The sequence below is a fragment of the Centruroides sculpturatus genome, unplaced genomic scaffold (genome assembly GCF_000671375.1).
Source record: "Centruroides sculpturatus isolate CEXI.00-Female unplaced genomic scaffold, Cexi_2.0 scaffold203, whole genome shotgun sequence".
NCBI lineage: Eukaryota > Metazoa > Arthropoda > Arachnida > Scorpiones > Buthidae > Centruroides > Centruroides sculpturatus.
In genome coordinates this window covers 485,220-497,448 of record NW_019384324.1, presented here as the reverse complement: position 1 = coordinate 497,448, position 12,229 = coordinate 485,220, and the positions used below count along the sequence as shown (strand labels likewise).

The window sequence follows — 12,229 nt, the reverse complement described above, 5'->3', positions numbered from 1 at the left end:
CATTGTTCCTTTATTTATTTTAATTAATTTTTTTTTAATTTTTCGAATTTTTCTTAAAAATAAAATTTATTTTAGTTTTTGCTCTTTTTACTTTTTAAACTAAAAAAAAAAAAAAAATTACCATTTTCTATAGCTTAAAAGTGGGCCGTAAGGTCAATTTATACTCGTCATCGTGCGCTAAATTTAATCTCAAAAAATGACATTTAGAAAATATTTACTGCTAAATTAAATAGGTTAAGTATTTTAATTATTTTTTCTGTTTATTCTTCTTTTAAATTATACAAACTTACCTTTACTTGGAAAAATAAGTGGCTGGAGGGCTCCTCTCTCTCTCTCTTGATTTTTTGGAACTTCTCTCACTCAGCGTGCTTCACAGACGTCGACAGTTGAACTTTGGTGCTTATTTTTTGGAATTTATTCCTCTTCCAAGCATAATTAGACCCTTTAGAATTGTTTAGAGGCTAGTCTTGTATCATCTTCGGCCATTTTTTCGGTGGTAAGTCGTGTTTTTTGATGAGATCCAATCGCCAAAACTTTACCAAGTTAAGCCGGATTTTACGCGGAAAAAACGTTGAATTAACCAAGAAAATAAAAAAAAAAAATGCAAAATTGTCCTACCTCTTGACAAGGTTACGGTTCAAATTTTGGGCATCGTGCATAACTACGTAATTTATCACGCAAACTACAGATAATTTTACTCGTTGTCGCTTGATTTATCATCTGGTGTGGGAAAGAGGGACATTAGTAGAGAGGCACGCAGCCCTTGACGATTTTCAGGGCCCTCTTGGACTAAAAAAAAAAAAAAAATGCTTTTTAGGAGGCTTTCACTCCCCCCTCTGTAAAAAGTACCGCTAGCTTTAAGGGTATTGCCTCAAGTTCTAAACATTCTTAGGACAGAATATTAAGGGTACCTCTAGGGTGTTTCCACTTGCGAATATGACACTAAAGCTTTTAGTTGATGCAGTCGGCTCAGTTTAAATGGTGGAGACACACGAACTCTTGGGGATTTTTCAGTAGAATTGGTATCGAAGAAGGTCACAGGATTGTTTTCTGGGGATTATTTTCGGTGGCTTACCTATAGGCCGCTCGACAGCTGTTTCTGTAATCGATAGACAGATAAAAAAAAAATAGCAGCTAACAATCATTCTTTGGCCAATTTCCTACAGCCACCCTGTCGTTGGCAAACAAATTTTATGCTCGAATGATTCTCTGTTGTATTCCTCCCTTTTGGTCCGACAAACAGCCGAATCGATCATGTTCTTTTCCCCATTTCTTGCAAAAGATATAGGCTAAACCTAGGCATGTCTATAGATCGATATTATTCACTCTTTAACTTATAAGATTACTATAATTATTCTTTTTTTTTTTCAGGCGAATAATCAAAGAAAATTCTTTATTTATAATTTCCCTACACGCTTCTCTGTAGGGAAATCTAAATATTAGGGTATTGTTTTTCTTTTTTTGTATGTTTAATTTCTAGAAAAAAGAGCTAGATTTTTCTGTTTTCTACGTTATTCTAGCGTGACTAATTGTGTTTATTTATAATTTATTTATGTTTTTTTTCATATGTAAATTGATTTTTCCATACCTTAAGGCCTGAAAATTTAAGAATAACATTAAAAATCAAAAGGCCTACAACAAGAAAATGACTTTTTTTTATTTTTAAACCTTTCAACAGCACTTATACCATACAGAAACGTGGTATTTCTCTAAGTAAATAAGTGTCAAAATGCTTGAATTTTCGAGAATTTTTTTTATGTTTTTATCTCTTTTAGTGTGCATAATTATGTTTTTCCCCCCCCTTCGTAACTTAAATATAGCCCTTGTAAGGGGGGGGGGTGATTTTTGTAACACGAAAACTTTCCTCCGCCTCCTTAAATGCTCTCGTAAATGTCGTTAAATGTGAATATATTTTTAAATATTTAAGCATTAAAATTCGATTTGGGGAGGGATATTCGTTTATGGCGTCCATATATTTTACTGGATGTCAATCAAATTTGGTCAAATGATATCAATTCTTTCTCTTGTTTTTGTTTTCCTCTCTTTCATTCTGTTGGACAGGTTAATAAATTTTCGAGTCGTAAATCCGAGGTTCGTGACTCGGATCCATCTGTTTAATCGGAGATTTACTAAAGTTCATGACTGAATAATTTTTCCCTGTGTCAATACCGATCACGTGACCGAGGCACATTGTCGATACCACAGACAATTACTCGCATGTAAGGCCTTTTGTTAGAGTGTTTTTCATCTTTTTTTTTTTTTTTTTTTTTTTTCTAAATTTCTGTATCACGAAAATTTTTCACATTTGTTCACTCCTCATCTTCTCTTCCCAATATTTTCCCTTCATGTCTTTGTCTTAATATACAGATATATGTAATGAATTTTGACTTTCTCTTCTTCAAGTATTACAAAAAACACAACAACACCCTAAAACAGTGAATAAACAATAAAATTTACTTCTACAAATGTTTTTATTTCTTTGCAATAAACAGGACATCTTAAAAACATTCAAACATAATCAAAATTCAAATTTTGAGGTGTGCAATCATGCAAAGTTACAATAAAATTAACTATAAAACACAGTTTAATTTTGTGGGGAGGTGCATAGATTTTAAGCCTGTTACAAAGAAACACTAATCACAGAATGGTCCTAGGTGAGCTATAGAACAAATAATTAAGGAAGGAAAAGCGATCACCTTTAATTAAAGAGAATGATTCACTACAATGGCATGACAGGCATACATTGATCTCGCCTAGGACTTTTCTGCAATTAGTGATTCTTTGTAGTGGACTTACAATGTATGCACCCTATAAAATTAAGAAATTTGTGTTTTATAGTTATTTTTATTCTAATCTTGCACAATTGCGCATGCCAGTATTTGTGTTTTTGATTATATTTGAACGTTATAAAGATGTTCTGTTCAGTTTTTGTTGTATGATGCCCGATAATTGTTATAAGTGAATGAAAATGTTGTTATAAGTAAATTTTACTGTTTATTTGCTGATTTCTTATATGTTGTGGTGTTCTTTAAGTTGAAATGTTTTGGTGTTTTGACCATTTAAGTCACAAGCACAGAATGAAAGAAAACTACCAGTTACTTTATTTCTCAGGCTGCTTGAGCTTATTTTTCATGTGTGATGTCATAAAGTGCTAGAATTGAAAACTTCAATTATTTATACTTCCTGTTAATGCGAATACTAATGATATTGACACAGTAAAAATAATTTTATGTAAATATATTTATTCAAGTAACATGTTAAATAAATTTACTGTTTTGTCATAATATAAATAATTTGTTTAATAAAACATTGTAAACAATGTGAGTAATGCATCATATTGAACAATATGACGCATTACTCATATTGTTCGACAGACATTAGCTGTTTGAGAATTTTTTGCAGTGTACTGTACTTACGTCAATGTTCAATTGTCAAGCTTTTGTAGTTTTAGATCATAATCTACCATACTTTAAATATGTATTAATTTTTCTGTTAATCCAAGCTTTTGATTTATTTTATTGTCTCAAATTGTGAAATTTAGTTATTTTGGAAATTATAGTGTTTCAGACATATTGGATGTTTGTTATGAATCAATAAAGTAACATTTCATAACACAAAAGACATTAATCCTATTGAAAATAAGGTTAAATTGTCAAAACTGTACATGCTTTTTACATCTTGAATTATCAATAAAATGCCACTGTTTAAAATTCAAAACTCAAAAATGATCTTATTTCTACTTAATATATAAAATAGAACTTTTGTGCGATCATTGTATTCATGCAAAGATTTACTTGAAATGTTTGAAAAACTGACCAAATTTCACAAGGGCTCTTTACAGTTTCTCAATGCGTGCACCTCGCATTGCATGGCACACATTCGACCGATACTCAAACTCTTCCTGTTGATTGATATGGCACGTCTGTTGTCACTCCTCCTGCGGCAGTCACAATTCTGTGGCTTCCGCAGGGTACTTACGTTGCATGATAACGAGTGATTCCAATGTGCAAACTGCAAATCATGCTCTCTATTGCAGATTTGCCGTTTCCATTTATTATTCTTCCTACTGGCAATAGATGAGACATTTGAACGCAGACGGGAGACAAAACTCAATGGTTACTCTATCAATTGATGTACTTGGCATAATTCTTGGATAATATTATAATTAATTTTGGAAGATACTGTATACAGTTCTTTGCAACAATGTTTAATTTAAATGCATACAAGTGTTTCATTTCTGTTCAAGCACTGATACATGAGATTCAGTATAATAATAATTGAATGTAAATATTGTCTTAAAGCTACCCAATGATCACAAACAGTATTTTGATATATCCAACACAATGTTTTTGATGCTGCCAATTCATATATCACATATACTTGATGACAGTTCATTATATTAATTTTAATATTTTCTTGCAATTAAGAAAATTCTGCAAAAATTATTTAAATTGCTTTATCATTTTAATGACTTTCTAATAATTTTTGTTTCTTTTAACAGTGTATAGAGCAAGTTTTCGTCAAACTTTTGCCGAAATGAAAGCTCCGACCGGTGAATGGAAAGTTATCGTGGGATGGACACTTTGCGGAATATCTCTAGCATTATGGATTTTTATGTTTATGCAAAAATTTGGTAATATTTTCTGTTTTACACTTAGTTATAAAACATTATTTCGTCATCTTTAATTATATATATAAACACTTATTTATTTCTATTGCATTTTGATATTGAATAAACAGAAATAATAGCAGCTTGCATTACATTTAATCACAATCTGGAGTGCGGTTAGGTGATAGCAACTAAGCAAGCAATCTAACAGTGCGATACCTTTTGTATGAAGCTTTCTTACTCGGCCACTTGTCTGGATACATCCCGGAAATCTGCAGTTAATTTTGGAGTAAATATTTTTGTATCTAATTTGTGTGGTTCGATTGGCTGTTTGCATAAACGTATTGAACATTCTTTACAAATTAATCAATCCTAAATTTTTCAATAAGTTTAATACACAAAATATTTTTCTTATTAAATTAGACTGATTAATAATCTGACATGCAATTAATTAAAATTTAATTTTTGCACACCATTCTATCGGTTTGCTTGCGCTGTATCATGCTAGTCAGTTGATGAAATGATATAATACGGCAGCAATCAGGCTAATATTCCATTTCACATTATATATTAATTATAAACACAGCATTTTATGTAAAATATTTATTATTATTTTTAAAAAAAATAATTAAATAGGTAAAAAAGTCTCTCTCTGGTTCTTTAATTCTGATTTGTCTTTGATAGCAACAATATTAATGCCTTAAACATTTTGTTAAGTTTTATTTTTTAATTATGATGACCGACTGACTTTTATGTTACTGAAGAATTACGCTTGTCTTTGTACTTTTTAGTTGATATATGGATGAAAGAGCATCTAAGCAATTTATGCAAGTCTTCTTTATAAACAACATTGATTAGATTTTTAATTATAATAATGGCCAAAATCTCATCGTATCCATACAAAAATACATTAATCATGCACCTTGAGAATACACGATTGGATGCAATTTTTGGCAGATTTATAATCGGAATTGGATTCAAATTGTCGTCTTTAGTAGACTGCCGATGGTATAATTACATTAAAGCCAAATCTGCAGTATCGAGCCTATCGTGTCTGACGTACCGTACATATTTATACCAGAGCATTACAAGTTGTGTAAATACATACATTGAATGCAATCGATAAATGTTTGATGGTTCCACGAGTGGCTCGGTAGTACGAATCGGGATTAAGACTCGAAGCCTTGGCCCGAGTCTTAGTCTGTGCTGCGAAGCCATTTATAAATAAAGATATCTTTCAACTTATTAATTACCAGTGCTAATGACCACCCTTGACGAACCTTTATGTCTGGTAACAAAAATGTTTAATAAATCGTCCAACGAATGTTTTCGACCTTACTCAGGGTAGGTTCGAAAACTCTAACTTCTAATGTTACTCAGATTAGAGTAAGAACACATTCTAAATTTGGAATTCGTTATTACTCTAACCTGAAGCAGACCTTGAGTAAGGTCGAAAATGTTTATTGGGGTCTCCATTAAACGTTTTTGTTACCGGACATAAAGGTTTCGTCCAACGAATGTTTTCGACCTTACTCAGGGTAGGTTCGAAAACTCTAACTTCTAATGTTACTCAGATTAGAGTAAGAACACATTCTAAATTTGTCAAGGGTGGTCATTTATAAATAATTTGTCTTATTGTTTTCCTGGTGTTTTGTTATAGGTAAGTATAGTAATCGTTTTGTTTTCATATTCAGAATATTCATTTTATCACGACAAAACATTTTCCAGCAAATATACTCAAATTTCGGTAATTCACAATAATATATCCAAAAACTAAGCGTGTTTGTATACTTTTGAAGGAAATTGTTTTGTATAATTGTATCCAAGTAACTTTTGAAGTTTCTACTGAAAAAAAAAAATCTATTTGCAGAAAATTTGAACTGTGAATTGTGGGGTTTAAACTTCCTCCAAGGAGATATTTTTCAGAAAGTGTTTTAGTACATCCAAAAATAAGCAAATTCAACAAGAGTTTACAATAAGTCTGTAACAATATGAAACCGATTTTGTTTGTTGTTAGAAATTTAACATGTTTATGGCATTAGTAGATAAATGTTTAGGCAGCTGCTGGGCGTTACGAGTCATCCGTGACTCATAGTCTATTTTAATACAGGGCGGCACGAGTCACCCGTGCATCGTACTATTAAATTAATATATTTTATTGCACCTAATAAAATAATATCGATATATAAAGTATGATGTTTGTAGAATTATGTTATCAAAATATATGCGCTGCCCCACGGAAAAACAAGCAATTTTGTCTGTAGCCCTAACTAGACATGTCCATATGAGGCACATGTGACTCGTAACGCAGTGAATGTGTTAAAACAGATAAGTTTACCTGTATTTTTGTGTGAAATTCTTTAGTACTTCCGGCCAGACTATAAAAGCAGGTTTTACAGTCTTGCATGAAGCACTTGACTCTAGAACGGTGAAATTATCTTTAAGGAGTATATTTGTAAATTGACATTGTGTTTGGGCGGAACTCTGTTTCAACTCTGCTTTCGCAACAAACTGTGGTGTTGTAACAAACAAGCTTCTAGGTATGTTACAAAATTCCACAGTACATAATTTGTTTACACTTTGTTATACCTGACACTCTTAATTCACACACACAAAGACAAAGTAAACCAATTACGACACTGCATTTTTGTGCTTAACACTGGAAAACTGTGGGAGGGAAGGAACAATGAAATTCACAAGCGGTGATTATTCAAAACAGAATAATTTTTTGGAAATTCTTGACATTTTATCAGACCTGTTTAATAATGTATTGTTAGATATCAAGTATCCAGTGTTTAGTCTGCAGTATACAATATTTCCTGTAATTAACTGCTCAAATAACTAAAATAACATGCACCGGTTGGCCTAAATATCCGGTATACTAGTGGTGTCCAACTAATATCAATAATTCCCCGATGTAACGTTACATAGGGGGATTAAAAGTAGCCCGGTTTATGGTCCACTTATTGTATAATTTCGTTTGGTCTGTTGTTTTTTACTGGATGACGTAGCATTTTTATAGAAATGGGGTCAAAGATCACCTTCTAGAGAAGTTTTCTTGATAATTCTATTCTGGAATTTGTATTTCTATAAAGATCTAGTTGATTTTTGTGTTGTGTTTCTGCAGGTACTTTGACATAAATACTTTTCGTGCACATAATACACAATGTAGAAGGGGTTTAAAGAATTGGGAGGGGTAAGATTTAAAAATTCGAAGTAGTCATTGAGCAATAATAAAGATGACTTAATCAGTTCTAGTTCTGGTATTTAGCTAAGTCACGCTGTTTCGAATTATTGAATAGTTTTCCTTAAGTGAAATGGACTTTACGAATACAATTAGCGGTGTAGTTACGTTAAACTTGATGCGAAATGACATTTGTTACGTTTACAATTAACGAAACAATGCGTTTGTAAATAAACAACAGTTACTATTGTTACGGGTCGCTCCGTAAAGCACGAAATATTTGTATCTGTTATGGTAGTTACGTCGAAGAGTAACATAAATCGGTTACGCGCCTTATACCGATAGAAGCCGTTGCGTAACTCCGTAACACTCGCCATTTTGATCGTATCGTTACACTAATTAAGCGTAACCGTTTGTATTTTCAGTGTATCCACCGTTACCCGAATCGTTCACTCCCGAGGGTAAGGCGAGAACATTGAAGAGGATGATCCAGTTGAGAGTCAACCCCATCGAAGGACTGGCGTCCAAATTCGATTACGAGAAGGGTCAATGGAAGTAAATTACAATAATTAAAAGAAAAAAAAATAGAACACATTCTTCTCTCACGCAGGCGGCCATTTTGATTTTTTTCGGAACAATAACAAATTAGTACTTACTTTCCTGATTTAGAGCGTAACGTATAAACTTGTGCGAGTTCAAAATTAATATATGACACCGATCAGAAATTTTTTTTTCTATAATATTCTAGAGACGAATTGTTTTGTTGTGATTAGCATTTTATGCAAAAAAAAAGAAAATGACGTAGATTGCGAATCTGCGTCACGTGTAACGCAGTTTTGAGCTGCCATTAAAGGTTGTTACTACATAATTTAAATGGTGGTTTGTCTGGTTTGTTTAAACAAAACGACACGCATTGAACACCAGGAATATATTTTTTATTAAGCGCTAACGTTATATGCGGGTTGCGAGAGAGAGAAAACGTTAGTTAAAATTCAAACGTAACAAGCGATCGTATACCAATTTTCAACATTCTTTGTCGTAACATCCATGCGAAAATCGACTCTAAACAGACTGGGAAAACGGCGCGCGTAACGTCACTTAACGCACGACTGCGTTGAAACACGTACAGAAACTTTTTTTTTTTTTGAAACGTTACCACCGTCGCGTCGCTAGCTCGTGACGCGACGCGAGAGCGGCAGGAGGAGGAAAAAAAAGAACAGGTAAGGGGTCATTGGACGTTCGAGACCTTTCTGGTGTCACGAAACAGGACGAGAAGAGTATTGCGCAGTGTCTTTTTTTTTCTTGGTAAGGGCAAACAACAACAACAACACAGGTAAGTCGACGTGGCTTCGATGGCGTAACCCATCCCCGATTTTTCTTTTAAAAAAAATGGCTTTCTCACCCCCCAGCTATGGACGACGGTCACTCGAGATGGACGAAAGTCACGTGGTCTGCGTTCTGGTTCCTTTCGATACTGTTCTGTACCGTCATGTCGTTCTTCTGCGCCTTCTGGTACATCGTCTTCCTACCGTTTACGGTGTGTTCCCAAAACGTCAAGGGTATCACAGAAATACTACTCATCGGTATACAACTGCCACAGCAGTGCAGCCAGAACATGATGGAGCACAAACCACTCAAGATGGCGCTGTCCGGTGACCACAGTTGATCGGAAATAAAACGCTAAGTTACATATTTAATGGTGCATTTGTTTGTCTGTCCGAACGTAAATAACTTAACGCGGATCTTTTGATATCGTACCTTTTTTTTTGACTAGTTTAACGAGCTTAACGCGAAGGCACCGTTACTGACCCCTCCACCTCCTGCACGCGGAGTCTTTCACCCACCAAGCTGCTATGTCGTCGTACACTTTGTAGGGGACCACGTCGCTCGTGTGAAGTTTTCGGCACAGTTCGCATATCAGGGGAAGGGACGGGGAGATGTGGAACCTGTCCTTCCATTTAAAGTACGACTTGTACAGGTTGTAGTCAGATGCCACGTTACGCAGGTGCTGAGCCAAGTGTTCGGCGTCTCTGTAACTCAGAGCGTCTATGTACGAGTCGGGAGGGGCCACTCGACTGTAGTTCGCGTCGCCGAACACTATGGGTATTATGTTGTACTTGAGTATCCTGAAGAACTTCTCTGTGACGTAATCCTTACACAGGGAGTTCTCCAGGGCCAGAAAGAACATGTAATTCCTGACGTAATCGTCGAGGCACTCGTCCAGTTTATCGTTGGGGCACCTGCCCTTTCCGCAACTCCCGTAAACGTCCACGTCGATGTAACTCTTCAGACGGTCGACGAACCCCTCCCTGTTTCCGGAAGTGGGGCAGTTGCTGACAAGCCACACCACGTGCTTCTTCTTACCCCTCCAAATGTCCAGGAGGCCGTCCGGGACGTCGGAACGGTTCCCGTTTACGGCGTAACTACCGTAGGACGTGACCACGTCCGAATCCAACCTGTAAGACATGGTCCAGTTAAACATGCGCCTCATGAACCTGAAGGCTGCAAAGTAGGAATGGGGTGGCGCTTCCAAGCAGTAGTAGATCCACTTCTGTTCCGGCTTCCGGTGCAGAGGAAGATCGACCACGCTGACGTCACGACAGTGAAAGACAATAGCCTCACTATGTAACAATCTCCTCCTGTCCGTGGTCACTTCGCAGCGTGATTCGGGGCACCCCGAATGCGACAGGGCGCCTTCACCCACGGGCATGTAGTCACGAATGCCGAAAAAAGGGGTCCACAGCAGGATCACCTTGTCGGAACGCAGGAGAACGGACGACTGAGCTACGTAGCGGTACACAACGGGGTTATACCTCAACAATAGGTACAACGCCAATACGGAGAGGACCATGGTAACAATTAAACACGTCCTACATGTCGACAGTCGCGTGATCATAGCTCAAACTCGATCTCGTGCATCTGCAAAGAGAACGGACACAATATAGAAACACCACCTCTTATCTACCGAACAATACGACGCCTCTCGCAACGGTGTGACGTATTTTAATCGGCTACTAAACGTGTGACGTTTCGTTACACACACCTGCCAGCCATATTTTATAAAATAAACAATAAATATTTAATCCTGCGGTGTTTTAAACAAACACAACGCTTCAAGAGAAAGAGAGCACGTGGTCTTTTAGAAATTTGGTAGGAAACGGCACGTGCTCGAGCTGTTCGGGAATTTAAATCGGAAACCACGTGATCCACGGCGTGGCTTACGTCAAGCCCCCTGCCCACGTGACCGCTGCCGATAACCCCGGCTCCTTCCCGAGCACGTGGGGGACTGGTGGGGTCACGTGTAGATGTTTTAAAGTAACTAGAGCGTGAAACGTGATCGAAGGACGAAGAAATAATCGAAAATCGTAATAAATTCGGGCGTGAACGCCCATCGTTTGCTAAGCCTCGCCGACTGAGCTGTTTAACCGAATTCGATGAGGTTTAAAGGCTTTTTATGTATTATTTCTCGAGACTTTAGCGTATCTCGTGTTTTAAAATCGATTAAAGTTGCGGATACTCACCTTACCCGGCCGTAATATTAATCCTTTCTCGTTTTGTGCACCCCTAGCGAGGTCCATCCATCTTTTCTCAACTGTCGTCACTACTGCCGTGCGCTGATTGGTCAAGAGAAGCGCTATCCCGTCGTGACGTCGATTAAACTCTTCTCGTCTGCTTTTTTTAAGAGGCGCCATCTTAAATTTTTTTTTATTTTAAAAATAATTAAATATTTATTTGTTAAAACGAGTTGACTTTATTTCTAATGTAGACTTTTTAAGAATTTTTTTAAATATATAAATTTATTATAATCTGTTTATCGTAATTATAATAATTTCGTTAAATAATTTGGCAAGCAATTAATGCTAATTGCTAGAGGCGCGGAAGATGCATCGATGGTTGCGTCACATCCGTCCGTACGATTCGTCAAAAATACAAATGACGTCATCGGTGTCTCCATTCTCATATTTGAATTCGTTCCGAATAAATTTTGCAAATTTTCTCGGAAATTTTTATTTAAATTTTAAAAATATTTCGAAAGACTTTAACATAAATTTGGAAAAACACAACGTGCCCGCCATTTAATAGAAGATGAAGTATAGTATATATGTAAACGTTAATCGACCAATAAAAATTAAGTTAAGAAAAATAAATCGGCAGGACGTCATTAAAAGAATACATTAATTATAAACGTTTATTTCTTAATTAAAATAAAAGTAAAAATAGATTTTTCTAACCAAAGTAATAAATAAATAATTCCTATTGAATATAATTAAGATTAAAAGTATTTTTTTTTATTAAGTAAGGCGTATAAATTATCGGATTCAGAATGGCTTACGTATTCATGACGTCACTCATGATCCTCTCAACTATTAGATAATATCATATAAATTTAAATTTTAAAAATTGTTCATCGGCGTCAATCTCTCCCGCCATCTAAT

The 12,229-nt window shown here is 35.6% G+C and overlaps 2 protein-coding genes across 3 annotated transcripts in view; one reads left to right on the top strand and one right to left on the bottom strand.

The window, feature by feature from the left end:
• The window catches only part of LOC111626617, a 17,444-nt gene extending 9,073 nt beyond the window's left edge, over positions 1 to 8,371 (top strand). For both annotated transcript variants that reach the window (XM_023370066.1, XM_023370070.1), the window contains exons 3-4: positions 4,502 to 4,633; positions 8,219 to 8,371. In XM_023370066.1, the coding sequence (XP_023225834.1) occupies positions 4,502 to 4,633; positions 8,219 to 8,352 (266 nt within the window). In that variant the 3' untranslated portion in view covers positions 8,353 to 8,371. The remainder of the gene's footprint in view (positions 1 to 4,501; positions 4,634 to 8,218) is intronic.
• Positions 8,372 to 8,926: 555 nt separating this feature from the next.
• LOC111626611 (alpha-(1,3)-fucosyltransferase C-like) lies at positions 8,927 to 11,496 on the bottom strand. The gene is made up of 2 exons (XM_023370052.1): positions 11,315 to 11,496; positions 8,927 to 10,712 (listed from the first exon to the last, which is right to left on the bottom strand). Exon 2 carries the CDS (start codon positions 10,687 to 10,689, stop codon positions 9,595 to 9,597), a length of 1,095 nt encoding a protein of 364 aa, XP_023225820.1. The 5' UTR covers positions 10,690 to 10,712; positions 11,315 to 11,496; the 3' UTR covers positions 8,927 to 9,594.
• Positions 11,497 to 12,229: the final 733 nt, after the last annotated feature.